Here is a 23007-nt window from a genome sequence, read left to right on the forward strand (position 1 = left end):
AAGCAAAATCTGTCATTGTGGAACGCATAAAAGACCCTTGCCCCACCACGTGTTTTTGAGCATCTATATACCACTTTCTTTTTTTCTCCTACGCCAAAATCGTTTTCTGTAGTGTAGCATAGCGTAGTGGGATGTTTAGCGCTTCGTAGTTGCTCTGCTAGGCGATAGAATTGGTAGCATCTGTGGGACGCAAGCTTGCTCTTGCTCTGCCCGCATTTCCGCTTTACAGCGGGTGTCTTGCTAGTGGATCTGTGCTATCTTCGTAGCCACATTTAATTGTTGGGTACCCGTCCTCCGAACGGTCTAGCCAACTGGTTTGTGTGCCTGTAGGTGTGCATCTGGTATGTTATCATCAATGAAGTCTGCGACCGGCGCAATGAACCTGCCCTATATTGCATCTCTGACTTCCACGGGCTTGGCTTAACTACCGACATTTGTTAATCGCTCACGAATGTTTACATCTCCTTCGCGTATAGCTAGGACAAGTAATCCGTCTTCGTCGTCTAGAAGCAGGCGTACTCTCGTGAAGCGTCTTTTTATGGAACTGCCAACACCAAAACTTATCGTGCACAAATGCGTTTCCTCACAAACTTGCAGTGACGAGGTGAATGTAAAAGCGTAATAGGTCCATATTTACAGAATTACTGATCACTGTGATCGTACTGTAATCACGTTTATTTTTGTGAGTGGCGGACACGTGATAGCCAACTTGTTATGAAACACCCTGACATAAAAGAAGATTTGCGATTACACTGCCATATGTGGCGTGTTTATCTTAGCGGCTTAGCGGACCACTCGTACTGCAATTCTAATAAAACGTTTCTTCCTTTTTTCCATTTTAAAAATAAATGTCTTTCTTTGGCGATACGCTAAACGTCTTGGATAGGAGCAGTGTACTAGCTTTTCGGGATGCTATTACAAGAACACAGCAGTACGCATGCAGTGCGCAATCAATTCCTCCGACTTGCTCTTTCTACGCCTCAACGTGACCGGTGTCTAACTGTGCGCGTTTGGCTGCTCAGGGATCTGCCGACTCCAACTACAGCCAGCCGTCGTCCGACCTCTCGCTCGACGAAACTCGCGAAAAGCAACGTGCTGACAGAGAGAACAAGGCATTGGCACAGTTGCGGGCGGCAAGGGTGAGTTATCCTCTCCTCTGTTATTGTGTATCCCACGCATTCAATGCTGTCGCGCGGGATGGTGTGCGCGATTGCATAATGTGGGCAACGTGAAAAGCGTCCCATTGAAATGTGCAGTGACCGGGTTCATATGGAGCGCTAAGCGAGTGGTTTACATTAATGAATAAAAAAATATTGCCGCGCGACTGGCCGCTCGAGGCACTTTGCATGTATTCCCGGGCTTCTTTCACTCTCGGAAAAACACTTTTATGTAGCACGTATTGAGCAACAGAAAGCTCTATCGGGAGTTTCTCATGTTGCTCTACAATGTTCTAATTGACACTGTTCATGTAATTATAATATTTGAGGAGTTGATTCATTAAGACTGATGATCTAATCAGGCGGAATCAAAAACATAATCTGAGTATCTCCTAGCGACAGCAAACAACATGATTTTGGTTCTCTTCAGCTACGTGGCATTTGCATATCTTTAACGTTCGGCTCAAGTTAAGTGAAACACCCTGTATGCACGACGCTAAAGAATTTAGTTTACTGTAATACGACAAGTTTCACAAGCAGCAGGGCGGTAGAAGTCGTAAGTCACTCTCGCAATAGCTGTCTATTGCTCCTACCAGCGCAAGTGGAACCCAGCGGAGAGCCATGACAACACCACAATGTTTAGGTAATGAGCACTGCAACGGCGATTGTAATGGGGCCAACCAGTTCCAGGGTCATCGCGTGGCTCGCGCATCGAGTCCCGTGGTCGCTCCGCCGGTCGCGTTCGTGCATGTCGGCAGGTGGGCGCACTGCGTTCCGTTTGGTCCCTCGCTGGACGGAGGCCTTAGGATCGAAGACACCTTGCATGACTGTCAGATTAATGTATTTTTATTTCCACTTTTTCTCTTCTTTTTTTTGAAGAGTTAGTTTCTTTGCCTTTTTTTAGCGCGGGTTGGTACTGCTGGGTTTCTGGCTGAGTAAATTGGGTCCATACCGGAGTTGCCTAATCAAAACTGAACCGGTGCCAGAGATTGTGTAATTAAACGTGGTGCATCTGCACTGACATCTCAGTCCTCCACCAGCGTACGATGTGTGCTTGCAAGGGTAGCTTGCAGCGCGAGCTGATCCTGGAGGCAGTGCATTTCTGGTATTGCTATCCCGCTACTCAGGCGTGGCATGTGAACCTAGGTCCTTTGCCTCTTTCTCCGGAAATGGCGTCGATGTCACGCGGAGTAGACGTCTGTACCGGGGGCTCTCCTGCACAGCTGTTGTGCATAGGTGGAAAGCATCAAAAGCACTAGCAGGGCTAGGGACGTCTCGTCGTCTGGGAGTGGTCTAAGCAGAAGGCGTGAACAGTTATTTAACTTGGATATAAAATACATTTGCGCGCTTCATTTGCCTCCTTGCTATTCAGAAAAACTTCGCTTATCTTAGATTCCAACAATTCCCTCAGATATGCCGTGACTTTTTTTAAGTACGACCACATGCGTCGTCCTTCCATTTATTCCTGTCGCAAGCGCATTGGCTCTTCGGGCTCATTTTTCTCGCACTTATTGACAATTTGTTCGGTTCAAACATATTGACACACTAGGCTTGACTCAATTCGTTGTAATGCCAGACTTGGATGGGTACAGCGAGTGCGTTGTACCGCGGCGCTGCTCCGCCGCCCCCTCCGCTCTGCGGGAAAGGAAAGCCGAAGGAAAACAAAAGCCTGGGCAATGGCGAAGATCCGTTCAAGGCCGAATTCCTGGCGAGCCAGGAGTGCTGCAGCTTGCGCGCGCCATGTCCGAGTGGGAAAAGTGAGAGAGAGAGAGAGGGGGGGGGTTGTGGCATGCTGAGGCCGCGGCATTGCCCGTGAACCTCTTGTCCTCTCTCTCTTATTTGTTTGCTTCTGTAGCAGACGCGACCGCTTGTAAAATAAAAAGGAAAAGAACCGCGACTTCAGACGGGATGTCACAAAGGAGTGGACAGGATGAGCAGTTTGCCTCCCCAGGAAGCGACATATTCAAACACACGCACTTTCTCATTCCCTCCTCGTTTGTGATTCTTTGAATATTTTCTTTAGCAAACAAAAACGACGTTATATCATTGCTCTGCAACCGTATGACCAAATTAAGTTCCAAGAAGTTTTTCTCCTCTGAATCTTATGTTCGGAAGTTATTATTTTGTCCTGTGAAACCATGGTTATGAAATCAAAATTTATAGTATGAAAGGAGCTGTGTGTAGGTTAACCAAAGCCTTAAAGCGATTGCATGAAAGAAACAGCTTCACTGAAAATTGGGTTGTGATTCTGTAAAGTCGCAAAAGTTTGGCGAGTTTTTTTTTTCTTTGGTTCTTGTTTTTGTTTTTCCACTTTACAAGGTCTCCCTTTTTTCGTTTTTGTTGCGTATATTTGAGGCTGGATTCCTTAAGGGTGGTAAGTGGATGCGATCTGCTTTCGCCATATTCTAAATATTGTTTTCTTATCCATGTTACATAGCTCATGTGGACATTGCACGTAAGTTCCAAAGAAGTTTTAGGATGCATCTGTAATTTCCTTTTTTCTTTTTCGAAATTTGGGTAAATGTACATATGGGTACACTAGTTTTTTTTCTTTTTCGCACTGCATTGTGCTGATGTAGTTGCTTCTGCTGTTCTTGTTCCAGGAGAAAGTAGTAGCATTTACGGTACGAACTAATATGGCATATGATGGAAGTTTGGACGATGATTCACCTGTCCATGGCTACGCTATCTCATTTGGAGTCAGGGACTATCTTCAGATCCTGGAGGTAAGGCTATTTTGTTTTGGCTCTTGTTTCATTCTAAGCTTCTTATAGCAGACAATACTTGCACATTGGGATCCTGCACTTTTTGTGAATTGTCAACAAATGGCTAGCTTCTGGCAACATTATGCAGTTTCAGCTAATTTTTTTCTGTATCTGTTGGCGCATGCCTGCTGTTATGCAGTTCATTATTCACTTGACAGCCATGTAGTACTGGCTGAAGTTGCTACTGGCCGTTTAAAAAAATACGACATTTTCTCTATATTTGATTGTTATGTCATCTTCAAACTACCATTTAGCCAGTGGCATTTGAGGCCAGTGATGAGTGGTCTCTAACCCAAATGCAATGTGGAAACCACATGCACGATGACCACAGCACAATTTTTTGTGTGAAGTGAGACAAGTGTTGTGTTGAAAGCTAAGTTGTTGTAGAATAGGTATGACAATGTCTGTATAAAACAGCTTCACATAAGATTGCTATCGCTCCATGTTTAACAAATATAATTGATTTTACTAGCCTGCTATCAGAAATACAGAAAAACTGAAAACTTACTAGTACTACAAAATGTATAAAATATAGTTTAGAGAGACACGTACAGCTGATTCAGCATGGTCATGTGATGAAGTTTTGATTGAAAAGTTGTTTAAACAATAAATTGCAATTTACTAATGGCAGTTGTTCCTGAGGGTGACTGGCTTACACCGAAACACAATAAATTTAAGTACAAAGTGTGAGTGTGGGTTCCCTTTAAATGCAGCTTCATAGCAATGCAGGCTGCACTGCCATGGGGCTACATCTCGGGAGCAGCGCCACTCTGTTTTTGTAGCTTTGTGTTGTGGCAGACGTTCTGCCTTGTTTTCTGTTGTAAAGCACTATACGTTCTCATGCATGGTTATTGATTGATTTTTCTGTGCCAATTTCATTTTTTCTTCTTTATGGTTGTGATAGGTGTGTGTGAGTTGCACGCAAAGGTGGGTGCAAAAATACCAGTATTTGAGATTTCAAATAACTGCTAGTACCTACAATAAAAAAAAGGAAAATCATTTGATCATTTCAAATTTATTAATGCTTTCGCATTTAGAAGATAGCACATAAATGCATAAATGCAAGGTGAATGTAGAAGTGCGATATAACAAGTTTGTAAATACATCTTGTCACATATTGTCAGCAATTTTCATGAATTCAGCTGTCACAGTGCATTTAAATAATTGCAACACCTCTGATTGTATAATAAACATTGCTTTTGTGGTGAATTACCCTTTAGTTATGGGTGTGAAATTGTCAGATGCTCTAATTGAATGCATCGGGGCAAAATGCAAAAGCACTCATGTACATAGATTTAGGTGCATGTTAAAGAACTCACGTACGGGGCAGAAACCTGGAGGCTTACGAAAAGGGTTCTACTTAAATTGAGGGCGATGCAACGAGCTATGGAAAGAAGAATGATAGGTGTAACGTTAAGGGATAAGAAAAGAGCAGATTGGGTGAGGAACAAACGCGAGTTAATGATATCTTAGTTGAAATCAACAAAAAGAAATGGGCATGGGCAGGACACGTAATGAGGAGGGAAGATAACCGATGGTCATTAAGAATTACGGAATGGATTCCAAGGAAAGGGAAGCGTAGCAGAGGGCGGCAGAAAGTTAGGTGGGCGGATGAGATTAATAAGTTTTCAGGGACAACATGGCCACAATTAGTACATGACTGGGGTAGTTGGAGAAGTATGGGAGAGGCCTTTGCCCTGCAGTGGGCGTAACCAGGCTGATGATGATGATGATAAAGAACCCCAGATGACCAAAAGTAATCCATCGTCCCCCATTATGGGGTGCCTCGTATAATGATGTCACAAATTTGCCACATTAATCCCCAGAATTTAGCCTTTGTTGTATTTGAAGGCAGACATTTCATAAGTGCATATTAATAATAAGAACAAGAAAAAGGGATTAAAGATAAAAGTGGCACAATTGTTAAGAGAGCTGGTTTATGTGCTTCAGTGCTGCATAATTCCATTTAGGTGTGAAGGTAAATGAAAGCCTGTGCAGGTAGGCAGTGTGCAAGTGAGCAGTTATTGGAAGATTACAATATTTATGACCATGACAAAAGCAATAATTGAGTAAGGCACATTGTGTGACTGATTGTATCATGCATGGCTGACAAGACAAGATTTTGCAGATAAAATATAGATGTTTGGTCACCTGTCAAAACGTAACACATTTCACATTGAAAACAAGACCTCATTAAGGAGTGCTAAGGGTAATAGATCTACAGGCAGTCAAAATTCTTAGTTAGGTTATCATATTGTTTATGACTAAAAAAATAGTCTTGTTTTCCAAGTAAGTGGTGGTGAAATTTGCTATAGAACATTTATTGTGCAGATACTAACAGTTTTTGGAATAGTTGACCAAACAGCAGAGAGACGCAGCGTCAACAAGGAGCCCTAACTAGTACTCATGTAACCATAGTGCAGTTAATCACAATTAAATTCACAGCAATTATTTGGCTTGATATCAGAATTATCCAGAGTTTAGACTCAAGATTGTCCTCAGGATGTGCATTAAATTAAACAATTATCACAAGAAATGTCTTTTTGATATTTTTTTCTACCTGTGTTTGTAAGACTGAGTCACAATGCTAAGCTTAGACAGTACTGCAGGGTGCATAATAAAGCCTTTTCCTGAGGCATGAAACATCACTTCAGCTGTGGTTGGCTGCAGCTCTAGGCCCCTTTCACCACCATTTCCAATTTAGTAAGGAAGCCTAACCAGTTCTGTCACCAGGTACAAAATTTGTTTTTCATCGGTGTAAGTATTTGCAAACTGTTTCAAAGTTGGCGTCATTGAACTAGAACGAGCACCAATGTTGGCATGTGACCACTCGACCATACACCTTTGGCATCAGCACTGCCACCCTTGGTGTTAGACCACTCTTCTTGAAGTAGTAAATACCAGTTGTTGGTAGCTTGACATTCCCACGCTCATTTCACCATGGTCAGCACTTTTGGCACAACTGACATAATTTTTAACTTGTCATTGGCCATCTGCACTACTTTGAATCATGTGTTATTGGAAATCCAAATTGTAAATATTGTGCTTTCTCTGTCTGTCAAAACACTTGCACCTTTGAGACATTTAATGATGTGGCTTAGTTAACTAAAGATGTTGGCCGTATAATGCCATATTGACTGAAGTTGACTGCATGCACAAATGTTTGGCTACAATCAAACATTACAGTCAAAGTTCTTGAATCAAGTTTCTATTGACTAAGAGCTTAGCTTTGAAGCTCTTGCTATGGGCCTAGTTGGTGCATATTTGACATATTAATTGCAAATACACATACGCCACAGCAGAAGAGAAATGGACAGGGTGCTTAGTATGTCAAGAGCTTTGTTAAATTCCCTTCAAAATTTTGAGTACCATTTACACCTACTTTTTGCATTCTCTTTTGTATGGCTGTATTTGCATTAGAAGTTTGTTTCTAGGCAGCAAATACCAAAATTTTTGACACGCATTCTTGGGAGTTACAAGTCTGGCTGACGTGCATTACTTCGGCGTTGTTTAACTTGACCCACCTTTTGACTGTTATAATGTGCCAAAAGGGCACCCATGAATGTTGAATGCTTCTTCTAATTTAAGTGTCACATAGCGTGAATGAATGACATTTTGTATCTTCATGCTCAACTACTTTCTTATTGTATATATATATAGGGGCATAATCTGCTGACACTGCACCAAAAATTATGGGAGAAAAATCCAGTCACGATGCTATAGCTGCAGCTTATAATTCTGGCTTTTGCATATTTTTTTCTTTTGTCATATCTATGTTCCTTATCAACATAGAAACCAATGTGGATTTTTCCTGTCTAGTTAGTTTCAAATTAGCGATAGTCAGCTCTAGTTGCAGGCTGTGAAACATCCAGCACCTTGCATTTAATTTGCATGTGGTATAATAGGAATCTGAACTGACAGAGGTGTAGAGATGGGTTAGTAGCCTCCACATTATGTGTGTGAATGTGCGCCGTGTTGATCACACTTGTTCTGCTCTCCCATTGCACATGCAGAAATTCAACAATGACTGGTGGGTGGGCCGTCTCATGAAAGAGGGCTGTGACATGGGTTTCATTCCTAGTCCAGCCAAACTGGAAAACCTAATTCTACAGCAAACACAAACACGCAGCAGTAAATTACATTCAAGGTAGGTGTTGATTTGTTTGCATTTATTCATTTACTGGCTACATTTTGTTGTGGTACTCCGAGCGTCTTCAGGTTATGTGCGGTGCTTGCCAAGGTTAATGTGTGACCGCATTGGAACATTGTTCCATGTAGCTTCACACAAGATTGAGTCAGTATATCTAATATCACAAATAGTAAAACCTGTATGTAGTAGATGTAGTACGGGAGCTATATTTTGTAGAATGTACTTTCGTTGAGTGGAAATACGGGCAGGAGGAGACAGAGTGGACTGGACAGATGCTCACTTACAACTGAAGTTTAATGAAAGATTTTCCAGGGAATGCAGGGTGTAATGGTTGGGGTCGGGCATGAAATAGATGGTAGCTGGCCCATGCCGTCATCCAACTGATCCATGCTGAGGACGTTGTTGAAGGGAAAGACTTGTTCTCATCGAGAACAAGGAATATGGGATTTATATACAGTATCTACATGGGAGCGTTAATGTTCATCAGTCTAACATGACTGATAGAGGAATGCACAGCCGTGACAGTGATGGCAAGTCCACTAACAATATATGGTCCACAGACTGCGTGTAGACATCCCGGTGTCGTTCGGTTGGGGACGCGGAGCATTGGGGTCCTTACAAAGCGAGTCGTCGCTGCAGGCATGGTTGGCGCCAATGGGCTGGGGACTGACATATTGTCGTGCTTTCAAAGCGACTCGCCGCAATAGTCTTTGTGGCGCCGTTTGGTTGGGGACTGTAGCTTCCCCGAAGATCGCCAGCCTCCGCAGGTCGAACATAGCAAGGGCCACACATGCGCTGTCATTTGCTATTTTGTTTCCATTTGACATTAGTTTGCATAAAGATCTGCCTCCTCTGTTGCAGCGATTAGCCACTCAGTGGGAAAGATTATAAGAAATGAATAGAAAGAGACAGAGTCCTCGCAAAATATGACCATAGGTTCCTAGCAAACAGCGAAACCTGAAAAACTATTTACAGTCTAACCCACTTATAACGATATCGGTTTTAACAATATATCAGTTATAACAATGAGAAGCTGCTGCACCGTCGACTTTTGTACGTTTTCCATGGTAAAATGACCCGTTTACTACAATGCCCCGATGCCATATTATCAGTTATAACGATGAGGTCTGGCTGCTGGGTGTCTGAGCCTAAAGGTAGTGAAATGCGAAATCCTGAAGAGAAAATGAGAAAACAAGAAATTTGAGCTGCTGCACGATAGGCCACTGCTCCAACGGTCGGCGCATGCTCATTTTCCAGCCATCTCCGCGTGGCTCTCTCCCGTCGCCCTTCCACCCCTCTGAACACGAATGGGAAATGCACGGAAAGGGATATTTATGCCATCGATCTAGCATTGCAGTTGCCACCTACGCTCGTTGTTTACATTTCTTGCACCGCTCCTCCTCTTGTAGTTTCACTATTCAAACACAAAGCATTCGCAAATATCTGTTTTCTTTTCTATATTTGTGAATTTATTAATTTGCCGCCAATACAAGCGCTTCATGCCTGCCGAAATGGCAACACGAGCGCTGAACAGATCGCAGAAGCAGACGACAGCAAACAGGTTATAACTAGCGCCACTCTGCTCGTACGTTCTGTCCCTAGCGGCAAAAGGGGCGAACTAGACCAGGCGTGCTGGAGCCGGGAGATCTGTGCAGGTCTGGAGTTCAGTAGGTCGTGGAATGAAGAACCAACTTGACAACGCTACAGTGCTAGAGCACTGTAACAACGCTCTCTAGCACGGCACCGAAATGATGTTGATGTTGATGTGGCTTCATGCGCAAACTCATGGGGCGCTTGGAGGCCGTTCTGATCTCTGAGGCTTGTTGTTCTGCTGGGCCACCCAATGAAGATGACTCACCACTGTGCGATGAAAAGTGGAAACACTATGTGTTAAACGATATGTACGCAGTAAGCTGGTACGGTTTATGCGGATACAAAACACGTTACTTTCAATAGCCGCTGAGTCGGTGATTTGACTTTACTACTTTTGAAACGAAACTACTGTTTAAGCAGGTATGATTTAACGAGGTTTTACTATATTAGCGAAACTTGCATAACAACATACTAATTAAAGTGGTGGCTTTGTAGGTAATGACATATCTGCTCAGTTGCTGTGGCTGTCAGTATGGAATAATAAAAGTGAATATGTGCTTGTCAGTTTACTAGTGTTTGTATGTTTTAGTTTTTTCCTTTAACTTTTCATCAAACATTGATTCGATCATAATAGATGACTCAACTTAATTCCAGCACGGTGCACACCTTGCTTTCTCCCAGCTGTTTTTCTGTGCAATGTAAAGAGCTCATGTAGAATAGCTGCACATTAATCTGAATTTTGTACTAACTTTGTAATATTCATTTATACTGACAGAAAGAATATTCTAATATACTTGTTCTTTTCTTGTCCCCAAATTACAGGGGTTCAACGCCACCTACTCCTGGTAGGTCTGAGAAATTTCTCTCTCTAGATTCTTCCTAGTTAGCTTAGAGCTTTTGATATATTTCTTGCGCATAAAACAGAAAACTGAGTAACTTGGTAAGGATCCGTGATTTTATGAGCAGGCACAAGAAATGTGGACTTGAGAGAGACGAAAAGGACAATATTAATGCTGACTTTCATCTTTTCTGCCACAGTGTGAAATTTTAGTTCGCAGCTGGCATTGTTGTCTATTCCTCTCGCTTTTGTTGTTGTTTAAGCATGTTGTTTAAGCATATTGTTGTTTAAAATCAGCATTTTTTGTATGTTGCCATTTGGTAATGCACTCTAGAAGCGTACGGTGAGGGGCTAGTTGGGCGAGTAATGCACCTTCCCAAAGTGATCCATGACTGCCAGTTTAGCTTCAAAGCACTTCCAGCTTGCAAAACTACTTCCTAGTAACCTTCCATTCTTGCGGTGCTACTATTCTGAAACTTTCTCTTTGAGGATAGGCACACAGTTGCATTTTATGCAGGACACGAGCCATCACAACATTTGTCATTATTGTAGAGTGTTCTTTATTTTGGCACTCTCTTTTTTCTATTTGCATAGTGCACTTGGTAAAAATGAGCAATTGCATTTAGAAGCAATTCAGGATGAAAAGAACTGCTCCTGTGTATATATTTTTAAATTTTAATTATTGAAATGTATGCATAGGAGATTTCAGCCCATCTAGAGGTGGCAGCTACTCCTCTTGATGAAAAATAAACTGGGAGCAGGACACGGAAAGAACCTGTAGAAGTGTTCTTGGGTTCAGTTCACAGACCTTTACGTTTTTACTTTGGAAATGTGACCACTGGAACGCAAGTGCAGTCTGTGCTCACCTGAGATGATTCATATACGAAAGTATAACTGCACAATTTAACCATGTGGTAAAATAAATAGGTCATGGTAATTTCACCTAATTAGTTTGTATAACTTTTTTAAAATTTATATATGTATATTATTGCTGGATTCGCAAGAATGGCAAAGAAACCATAGGGTTTTCATTATGAAGTGAATTGGCCCTTATATGGTTAATGTTCGTTGGAGACCAGTAAGTTGCACTTTAGTTAAGATGCTTTTGCTTGTATAGAAGAGTGGGTAAATCTAATAATCTATAGTTTCATTATGGTGAAGACAGTGATATGAAGTGCAAGACAAGAATGCCAATGCTCCTAGCACAAATAGACCTGTTGCAGGCTATTGCGAGTGTCATCATCCTGTGTATGTGAAGCATTATAAATTTATACATGAACAGGGATTATCAATGTGCTAATGGGAGCTGAATTATTAGGCCTGCTTTTTTTGTTCAGTTGGGCAACAGACTGGTGTTATTTGAACTGGTTTTTGTAAACAGTCGCAACTTGTTGTTGCAAACTTAACTGCTGTTGCGAAGGTCATAACTGCGTTTTTGCCCACACAGCCCTATGGGCCTCAGTGGCTGTATTTATGGGTCACCCATTAAGCTGTATGTAACACTGCATCTGCACTCGCAGTGCATAAGCATTTAGTGCTGTCTTGCCCTTTGCACATGTTTCGCTGAATCCTTTTACTCGGATGCAGACCAGAATGGTTTGGAAAGCAATGTTGAAGAAAGCGACAGTCCCGGCAACACGAAGCTTGGTCGGGGTGTCATCACCACCCTCCCTGCCAAGGAAAAACGGAAACCATTCTTTAAAAAGGTCAGAGTGTTCTTCAAGAAATCTCTTATCTTTGTATGTCTAAATACAATTCTAAATATACTTGCATGTCTTTAATTTTATCCGTGTGCTAATCTAAGAGGGGTCAAAATACTGTGCCCTCCAATACTGTTTCCGCCTTACTCCAGGTGTAGCCGAAAGTTAAGACTGTCTATTAGTATTTTAGGATCTTAGCATACGCTTTTTGTTAGTTTATTTCTTTAACAGGAGCTTCAGATGTGTAGTTAAAAACATCCACCATGATATGTCAATGCTTAGGATGTTTTTGTGGTGAATTGCTTATTGTTTGGGAAGTTGAGCAACTGTAGCAGCCAGCTTTGCTGCTGTGGTTTCATGTAGCCATTGCTTCAGCACTTTATGGTCATGTCCATTTTGAAAGTGGTGCATTGTGAATTTTTTTCCAGACGGAAAGCCTGAGCCCATATGACGTAGTGCCTTCAGTGAGACCAGTGGTTCTGGTTGGGCCCTCTCTCAAGGGTTACGAGGTGACAGACATGATGCAGAAGGCGTTGTTCGATTTTCTTAAGCACCGCTTTGAAGGCAGGTCAGTGAAATGTGTTCCTCCATCTCGTATATTTTTTGTATGGGTGATTTCGGCTAGCTTCAACAAAGCAAATGTACTTATGTACTGCTGTACATGATTTGTACTGATGCAAAGGATAAAAATTCTGGGTATACATTCAACTTCATTTTTCAAAAATTATTTTACATGCTTAAGTTAAGGCAAATTAGTATTCTGAGTCATCTGCTTTTCATATTGTCTGTAAACTTAGTTAGCTACATGATGTCACAGTGTGATAGCCCTTTAGTCGACTTTTCTTTCTTATGCTATCTACACAAAGCACAGCTATAACTTGGTAAACCCAGTTACTAAATGAACTACTTATCATAAATGTTGTGAGGCTCATAGTATTAAGATTAATCAGTTATTGATAAGACATCAAGCTAAGACCCACATAAAATGATGCAAATGAGTTTTTGTTTTTGCTCTTTGTAGCTATGTTCTTGGAATCAAAATATTTGTTGTGCTGTATAGCATTCTTGCAGGATCATTCTTGTGCATTCTTGCAGAATCATAATAACTCGGGTGACTGCAGACATATCACTGGCAAAGCGCTCTGCCGTCAACAATGCCGGTAAACGGGCACTTATGGAACGCTCAAACAGCCGAACAAGCTGCCTAGGTGAGCTCCATGTTTTGCATAAGCACCATCGCATTAGCTTCACTTTTGTGCAATGTGGAGTGTTCTCCCGGGACCAGAAAATTTTTATGCGTCACTTTCATTGTGTACGAACTTGCTAAAGCCACAGAAGCAAGCATGAAGAGTATGGAAAAAGAAGGACCATCAGGAATTTGACTCGAGGCTGCCATTTCTGTCTCAAAAACTGAGGATTCTTCAACAGTTTTTCTGTACTGCACTGTCTGAAGAATGAAGAAGCGTATGGTTTTTAGCATTTACACAGAGGAAGCCATGCAGACCTGGACATATACTAGACTGTTTGGACAGTACTACAGTGACACTGTCCAAGATACAGTCTTGCTGATGAGAGCAAAGCTGGAGGTGTCGAGCCTTAAAGGGACTGAGAACCAATTTTTATGGTACCAGTTTTTCTAGTGCAACAGAAAGCTTGTCACTGTGAGTACTATCCAGTCATACAGGGGTAATGCAGAAAATGTGTTGGAACATTTTTTTATCAGAATTCTCTAATCTTCATTGAGGATGTACTTGTTTTTAAGAAACATGCTGCAAACAGATATACGTGAGCGCTATAGTGATTACATGCCAGCGTTGGTGGGGAGCAGATGACAAGTGCAGCCTTAGGTGTAAGAAAGTAATATTTGGTTTACCAAGGCGATATTCATTTGGTTCATGTTTTCTGAAGTGTTGAACTATTTTTACAAGAATAGGTAGTGTGCAAATCTACGCACCAGTGGCAACTTCATCAAGTAACAGAAACTAATATCAAAGTCCATGTTTTTGCTGGCTGCATGCACCAGGCTTTTTTTAGCCAAGCAAAGCTAGGTGGTAGGATATGCCACTAGTGCTGTTATAGATGGTATCTATAGTCGGAGACAACTTCAGAAAAAGGGGAGGCCCCGCCCAGATGACCAAAGCACGGCAGCCGATTGATTGCCTCCGCGACTAAAATAGTCCCGCTCAAAAAATCGTGCTCCTGAAACACATAATTCTCGGCATAAATAAAGACTTTTGTATTTTGATTACTCGTTTAGTAGCACTCTCATGTGCTACAGCACATGCCGGATAGCGACAGAAAAATAACCCTGTGCCTTCTACAACACTGCCCGTCGTCTGGTCTTTAGCTTCATTGCAAGTGACAAAAGAAGAAAGAGCAGCTCTGTAAGGCTTTTGCGCTTGTTCACATGTACACGGCGTATCTACTACTTGTTTTCCAAGCTTAAAATGAATCAGTTGCTATTGAAAAAGTACTTATATAAAACAATGCATTTATCGCAACCATTACAAACCTGAGGCGAGAATACGGTCGAGGCAGGAAGGTACAAAAATGCTGCATCCGAGTCACGGCATCAGCGAGGCTGCCGTCGGCCGAAGCAGCGGAAGAGATGGCCATAGCCCTCGCGGTACTCCACGGAGGTGCAGAGGATAGCCTGATTATCAGCGACTCCAAATCAGCGATTCGGAATTACATCAAAGGTTGGGTGTCCGCGGATGTGGCGCGTATGCTCAACGCCCGGGCCGGGGACTTCGGATCCGGCACCATTACAAACAAGTCCCTCAAGTGGTTCCCTGCGCACGTCGGGGAGCTTGGCAGTAACAGCAACTATGACACCAACATTGCTAACGGCCGAAGACGCAACGACACTCCACCCAACCACAACGAGCGCGCCCACCTCGTCGCGAGGCAGCTTACCCGCCGCGACGTGGTCACCCAGAGGGCAGCCGCTGCCGTTGTTGTGCGGGACCCCAGCGGAGGAGTGACGGCGACGGCGGCTGCCACCCCGTCTGCCGCGGCCGCTGTTGTTACCAATACAACACAAATCGCGGCGGACGGAGCTGGGGATCACGCGGACGCCGACTGCGATGTCAGGGAGTTTCCGGCAACGTACAGAGAGGTGATTGGTCACTATCGGAAAGAAAGAAGAAAATATCCAGAACCCCACGGGCGTCTAGACAGGTCACAGGCGGTCGACCTGAGACGGTTGCAGACGGGCACTTTCACCAACCCCTACCACCTGCACAGCCTGTGGCCCGCGCTGCACCCGTCGCCCGGCTGCCCGTGGTGCGAGCACGAACGGGCTGATATGGCCCATGTGCTTTGGGAATGCCAACGCCACGTGGAACAAGGACAAAGAGGCAGGGGGAATACAACAGCGGAACCCTCTGAAGCGGGGCGCCTCGCTGAGAGATGGCAAGCCGCCCTCCTCAGCGAGGCACCCGAAGACCAGGAGTGGGCCGTCCAGCGGGCCAGGGCCGTTGCCGAGGATCTCGAAAGATCTTCCTCGGGCGATGGTCCACTGGCAGCCTAGCCCCGGGCACCAACATCAACTGCTGGACAAATAAAGTTTATTCCTATCCTATCCTATCCATTCATCGTTTTAAATAAATACTCTTGATTTTAAATAGCATAAAATTTATATTTTTTTGTTTTGTGTTTTCCCAATTTCACAGCACGCATTCTACGGCTTGCGCGTGTAGTGAACACTGGTGGACAGCCATAAATCGACGGTGCTACACAACGCTCGAACACCGTCGCTAGACGCTCGGCTATATCACTGCTGACAATGATCGTTCACGCTAAGTTGACAGCGACACATATTTGCGTTGAAGGCTTCTGCAAATATTTTCTGTTGAGAAACTCGTAGGTTTGTTTCATGCGCGCACAATTTTCTGATTTCTCCTGAGAATGGTTTTGCTCCATCGCTTCACCCCGTCCGACGAAAAACGCAGCGACACAGTACACGAACACACCTGCCGCTAACAATAGGCACCAGTCTTTGGAAAAGTTTTCTCGTCGTAATGTCACTCAGGAGTGAAATAAAACAACATGGAACAAACACGCAGGATGTGTGTTCGTAGCGGTCACCGCGGGATCCTGTTTTCAGGCAAAGCGTAGCGCAGCGCCAGCAATGCTTACTGCAATGTTCCTTCGCCGGATCACGGCTCATAATAAATGCATGCAGCACAAATGCCACATCGTAAGCTCGTAGTAATATTTCCGGCATGATAGATCATCACAAACAGTTCTGGAATTCACTCTGACGAGGGGCTGAAGCACACTGCAGACGCGACCTCGCCCAGTTTGAAGCGCGGGCGGCCATCTTCTTCATCAGCGGGCTCACCAGCCGTCCGGCTGATGACGTTAGTCCAGAGTGCACGCCCATTGGTGGGTGCTCATGTGCCTCCGCCTCGGAGGAGTAAACGCCCCCTTTTTTCTAAAGTTGTATCCGACTATAGAACCCGACGTCTATGACATGTTTCCGGCTCTCAAAATTGCTTGCACCGCATTCAACAAGCGAAAGCATCGCCTTTAAGATTTGCATTTTAAATTCACAGGGCGCCACCCAATGGGACATGGATTTGGACAGCACTCATTGCTGTGCTGGCACCCATTCACGGCACAATTTGTCAATGGCATTTTGTATCTTGGAGACCACAAAACTTGGGCTACTAACTCACAAATTTGCGCATGTACAATATACTCATTTGCGCCGCCGTGCATTGAGCGTATCTGCTTGTCCTCTTGTTACCGCAAAGGCAGCACCGCTCATTAGGATATATTTTTTTTTACTTCGTAATAAGCATAGAATAAAGTGAAAAGTTCTAATAAGACAAGTACAGCAATTTTAGACAATAACCATGTGGCACTTAATAACAGCCAACTTACGTAGAGTATTCTCATACGCCAGATCCGAAATACCATGGCCAGCTTGTGCCACTTACGGATTTTTGAGACTTCCTGTGCCAATTTAAAATTATCATTTCTACTTAAATTCTGAACGGTGTATAAATCATGGTCTTTTCATTTACACTGACATCTTGCTACACATTCTGGGTGGTTGTCAGTCCGTTTAATGATTCCTCCTGCGTATGATAGCAACCAGACATCTGGCTGCCTTTTTATAATTGATATGTAGTCCTTTTTTCTTTCTTTTTCTTTTTTTAAAGTGCGAGTTGAATTTGGTATCTTCTGTAGGGGTATATGTCATGCGTTCTTTGGTTTGAAAATATATACGCAATTAAAAGAGAGATGAACAGAAGAAACGGCTTCTGCCTTTTAACATATAGCCTCAAGTTCACTGCAACTTGCTGGCGAGTCAGTTGTAGCACATTTCTGCCCTGCTGAAATTTCCTCATGTTACTGTTAACTGGATGTAATAAAAAAGATTCTTCAAACAGTCTGCATATGCATGAACACCTGGCAAATTTTTCAATTCTAAAATTGTTTGATATGAAAGAAAACAACTTTCAGAAAAGGCAGACAGCATGCACTAAAATTTGCTAGCAGTAGGGATATTTATGTGCACGGATGTGCATTTTTCTCTTAATATTGTATAAGAATGATGTTGTGCTTACCGCTTCTCTGTTCTTGATAAACTTTTCCAGAGGGATCACATTTTATGACAAAAGTCATTTAAGGTAACACTTGGCACAGTTGCTTGCCTGGTTTTTAAGCAAAAGCGCAATGTCGCTCTTGTCTACAGGGACGCTAGCTGCTGCCAAGCCTGTGCACGGGCATAGACTTCTGTCGCCACCTGTTGGCAGCTGTGGAAAGCAGCCATTACAGGACAGTTACCGCGCGTTCCACAGGAGTGGGGAAAATGCAGCAACTCCCACAGGATGGCTGCTTTGACTGTCCCACGATTACCATCTTTACCAGGCACCTGAGCCCTTGTGTAGCAGCCAAAATAAAACGGGCCAAAATGTTACAACCCACACATTTTTTTCCGCAGTTTTCATAAATTGCAACATTCATGCATCTTCACCCTAATTAGTTTTTACAACAGCCTGACCATGCTGTCTACCAACTTTTGCTTTGTCCAGCTTAGTACATCATTACAGCTTTGGAACTCCTTCTCTCTGTCCGAACGCAGTAAGAGAATGCCGGCATTTTACCAATGGACATTATTGTACAGCTTGCAGGCTGATTAGAGAGACGTGCTGTTACAATGTCTGTTCAGAAACAGAGTTTCATGTTGTCTCCATTTCCTTTCTCCTACTGCAGCGGAGGTGCAACAAGAAATCGAACGAATATTCGAACTGGCACGGACGCTGCAACTGGTTGTCCTTGATTGTGATACCATAAACCACCCCTCTCAGTTGGCCAAAACGTCACTAGCACCCATCATTGTGTATGTCAAGATATCCTCACCAAAGGTTAGCTGCCACTCTTTTTCTTTTCTCTTGCTGATGGAGTCTCAGTTAAAGCTCAAGTTCAACTGACCCTTGTGTTTAGTAAAGGCTGAACAAAACAGCTAAGCATACTTAGTCACCGCTTCATAACATGGCAGTATTTGTTGCCTATACTCATTGTGTTGCATGACTACTGCATTCAACAGCTGCATGTGCCAGATGGCGCTATGTGTGAAAATGTTTCACTAGCTTTATCTTTATGTACCCGCTTGGGTTTCTATAGGAGGAAGCATAAAAGGTGTGCCTTGTGCTTATTTGAGTTTTCTATGTTAGATTGTCATGTTTCACTCAATTTGGACAGCTTTAAATTTTGACAAGTGATAATTTATCTTTATGAGGAGTATAAGCTAACGCCAATTTTACACATGGAGTGCCTCAAATATGTTTAAGCTGTACTTTTTATGACTTTTCCATGGAGGTACTTCAACGCCTGATCAAGTCTAGAGGCAAATCACAGAGCCGGAATCTCAACGTACAGATGGTGGCTGCAGAAAAATTGGCACAATGTCCACCTGTGAGTTTGTGTTGGCACATTCATCTTTCCTTTTTCTATTTTTGTGTTCTTACATTTCAAATTGGTTGTACTATTATTAGAAAGGGTAGATACTGGGTTTCTTATGCACAAAGAAATCTCCTGGTTGACGTTGAGGCTTAGCCAGCTTTCTTGCAGATGGTTTTTATTATGTTGTGCAGGGGCCATCATTTCATTACTATGTCATACTTCAATGAATTTAATATATAACACACATTTGTATCACACGTAGGGGCATATTTGGTGCCACCAGACCAAGAATGTCAAGAACTCTACTATTAAAAGCATTATGTCATTTGTGCTGTAATTGTCCTAAATAATTAGTAAATTCATTTTAATCCATTCACTGCCCATTAAATTTCCTATAGCAGGCTCTGTACGAGGGCAGAGGAGGAAAGACAACAGAAGAAATAGTTACATAGTATAGAGAGCAGGTAATTAGCAAAAATCATTATTACACGTTAGGGTAAATGCAGTTTTAACTAAACTTTTGAAGTTATCTGCGCTCTATAAGCTACCTACAGAGTCAGAAGGCCTGTTACACTGCCTAATTGACATTTAAAAATCAGGGAACTTAAGCCTATTCTTTCATAGATAATTAATGTGAAGTTTGCAGCTGTAGCTAACATGTAAAGATATGCAATGAGCATTTAATATTGTTTACACTAGAAAGCATTAGAACATATGCGGCACAATTAAACTAAAACACACTCTCACTAGTTCAAGGATTGCATTTCAAGGTTTTCCTTCATATTAGTTATGCTGCCTGGTTATAGATGACAATTTGGCCTATTCATATAAGCTTCCTTCATATTGTGATATTCTATGCAAAGAAGGCCACTGGTGCTTTTTCTGCATTGTTCCCCTGTAGTAACAGAAATCTGTACAGGCCCTAGTGTTATTTTAGGCCTTTAATTTTTGGTTTTTCGTTGCTGACAAGGACATAACTTTTACTGTCATATTCATTTAGTCAATAAATTAACACGGTTAATTTTTTATTAGTGCAGTAAGTTTTATAGGATGGGACAACTACAAAGGTGAGCACATTGACTGGCAGGCATACATTAAGTGAAAAAAAGGCCCTATAGCTTACAGTCATATGCTGCAGAGCAAGGCACAGTAATGATGAAATTAAACATGAAAAGCTGAGTATGTTGCTTTGGGAACATGCTGCACCATCTGAGGATGGCCATGGTAAACTGCTACGCATGCGTAGTAATGTTATAGAGTTTGCAGCTCCATGTCCTGGTCTCACCTTCTCAACCATCCCTCACCTTACCAAAATTTCGACATCATACTGGTAAAGCACTGCAAGCCTCTGCTTTCCTACCGTGCTTGGAATAGCACGTTGAGCTATTAATAAAAGCAACGGCTTCCAGCACTCGGCCAGCATGATATTGAAGTTACGATAAGGTGAACAAAGGTTGAGAAAATAAGAGCAAGACGTGAGGTCACAAACTCCGTAACTTATCTGTGCATGTGCACATGTGCGCACGTTCACCGTTGGGGGGGCTTAGATGGCATAGCGTGTATCTAGAGCCACACTCTCAACTGTTTGCATTTAATTCTGTCATGATCGTATACAATGAATGCAACGTTACTAAAGACATTAAGAAAATTGAAGATACATAATTTTCTACATTATTAGCATATGTATATGAAAGAATGGAAATGAGAGTATAATGTTTAGTAATTTGTTCCAGAGAATTTTTGTAGTTGATAAAAACGAAAATGACCCATAATTTGACATAGCAGGGGCTGCTGCTAAAGGGGTGGATAAAGTTGATCACTTTGTATGTGTTGCTCCTCGATTGTTATGTTTGTGGATTTTGTATAAGTAGAAGTAATAGCACACTAAAAAAACCTGCATAGTAAGAGTACTGCATTGCAATTGACAAAATATTTACCACTTTAATATTAGAATCAAGGCATCAAGTTGACAAACAGGAAAGCCATGACGCTTATGGATAGGAGAGCATTAGAGGATTTTGGGATAACGCGGGCTTATGATTTCTAAACAAGTGATTTTGCTAAACAGTGAAAAAGTAATGAAAAATTGCTACTGCACAACTTATTCATGGTACCTCAAAAGTTCCACTCAAGGATGCTACAAGAGAGTTATATACAGCTTTAACCGAAAGAAATAAAGCGGCTGTTTGAATGACTTCAGCTTACTCCAATAGCTTAACAAAGCTTGTTGCTAGTTGGTTCATGGTCTAAAGTAAAATTAAGTGCACTTGTGATGTTCATTCTTGTCACTGTCCTTTTTTGCGGCCTTTTGACTTTATTTTGGTATGAGAAAATTTGGTTGGTCTCGTATGGAATGTGCACCTCTTGAAAGTTGTGGGGCATGGAAGCATACTCTTTTCCTCACTCTGGACAGCTTTCGGAAACAAGACGTTTCCTGGACACAATATGATACAGCATAACCCTGCAACACTCGCGCTTCTAGTTGCCTTGTTTTCTTTCAGCAAATTCAGCGCATGCGATGTGTTAGGTGTTAGAGACAACAGGGATAAGATTGTATTCGCTAGCACTGAAGCTAAGGAGTAACTGCTTGTCTTTGGAGCAGCTGCACTCCAGCATGGCAGGTCAAATCTCCTTTTGTGAATTAAACCATTGTTGCCTCTCATAAAACACCTTGCAAAAAGTGCAACCCGGATGCTCTCCCTGAAATATTACCATTCTTCCCGGAAGTTTCATCAGTGATTCCCTTTCGGTGTGCAGGAAATGTTTGATGTGATTCTGGATGAGAACCAGCTGGAGGAGGCGTGTGAACACCTGGCCGAGTTCCTGGAGACTTACTGGCGGGCTGCACATGACAACCTGCCTGAGAACTATGCCCAGCTCATCCTTAACACCCCCTGTGCGGGCATGCTGCCAGATCTCAACCAGGAGTCCCTCGCTAGCCACCGCACGACTCACCCCAAGAGCATCGAGGCCGAAAAGGTGTGTGTTGACATGCATGTTGTAGTTGATGTGCATGGCACATGCCTGAGGTGATTGCTGTTATTGGCTCAAAGGGTAACATTATTACTGTGCCAACAAACTCACATGGCAGCATGCCATGAATTTCATTGTAATTCATTGGAAGGACAAGTGCAGTCCTCCACGCTTTTCCTTGTCACTTGTTTCGTCCATGTTTAACCTTCGCGCTATGCAGATACAATTATGGATCACCAACTTGCCGAATCGGCCACCCTGCTTCCTACTTAAGGCCCAGTTCACACATGAAATTGTTTTTATGGGCTGGTTAGTTCATGTCTATGAAACATGTGGGTGAGCACAGGGATAGAGAAATATGGAAGCATAAATGGATCAATACGTTCCAGTCTGAAATATTTCAATCGGACATCATAGGCAGTGCCTTTAAGACAGTTTGGTTGAACCTCGTTATAACAAAGTATAGTATGACACATAAAAATCTTTTGTTATATCCAATAGCCATTATCGGCATGTTTTCGTTAGAAGCTGATGTTGATAAACATTTTAGATCTCATTATGTTCAATGGTTTGTTATATTCATGTTTATTATGTTGAGGTTCAACCGGACAGCATCTAGAAATCACTTTGATATATGACCTGAATAAGTGCACTGCCACACCTCTGTTGTGCATCTCGGTTCACTTACTGTTGTAGTAACTATAAAAATTGTTAATGTTTGAGCACTAGATGGCTTTTAGGGAGAATTTAAAGCTGCCAATTTCCCTAGCCACAACAGTACTTTCCATTGATGTGAAAGTGTCAGAAGGCTCATTGAGTGAAAAAGCCAGTATCCAGCATCTGTAGCAGCCTAAATTCCCAGGCTGCTACACGGTGTTGCCCCAGGCTCCACGGTGCTGCCAGGATACCAGTG

General features: G+C 42.6%; 1 protein-coding gene across 4 annotated transcripts in view; it reads left to right on the forward strand.

Annotated features, from left to right (window-relative positions):
- Ca-beta (Calcium channel protein beta subunit) overlaps nucleotides 1-23007 on the forward strand; it is a 122052-nt gene that overhangs the window by 84179 nt on the left and 14866 nt on the right. For all 4 annotated transcript variants that reach the window (XM_065435063.2, XM_065435084.2, XM_065435094.2 and 1 more), the window contains 10 exons: nucleotides 1023-1139; nucleotides 3761-3883; nucleotides 7936-8069; nucleotides 10488-10510; nucleotides 12091-12209; nucleotides 12632-12771; nucleotides 13299-13411; nucleotides 18432-18583; nucleotides 19038-19133; nucleotides 21879-22100. In XM_065435063.2, the coding sequence (XP_065291135.1) occupies nucleotides 1023-1139; nucleotides 3761-3883; nucleotides 7936-8069; nucleotides 10488-10510; nucleotides 12091-12209; nucleotides 12632-12771; nucleotides 13299-13411; nucleotides 18432-18583; nucleotides 19038-19133; nucleotides 21879-22100 (1239 nt within the window). The remainder of the gene's footprint in view (nucleotides 1-1022; nucleotides 1140-3760; nucleotides 3884-7935; nucleotides 8070-10487; nucleotides 10511-12090; nucleotides 12210-12631; nucleotides 12772-13298; nucleotides 13412-18431; nucleotides 18584-19037; nucleotides 19134-21878; nucleotides 22101-23007) is intronic.

This window comes from Dermacentor albipictus, chromosome 1 (assembly GCF_038994185.2).
Source record: "Dermacentor albipictus isolate Rhodes 1998 colony chromosome 1, USDA_Dalb.pri_finalv2, whole genome shotgun sequence".
NCBI lineage: Eukaryota > Metazoa > Arthropoda > Arachnida > Ixodida > Ixodidae > Dermacentor > Dermacentor albipictus.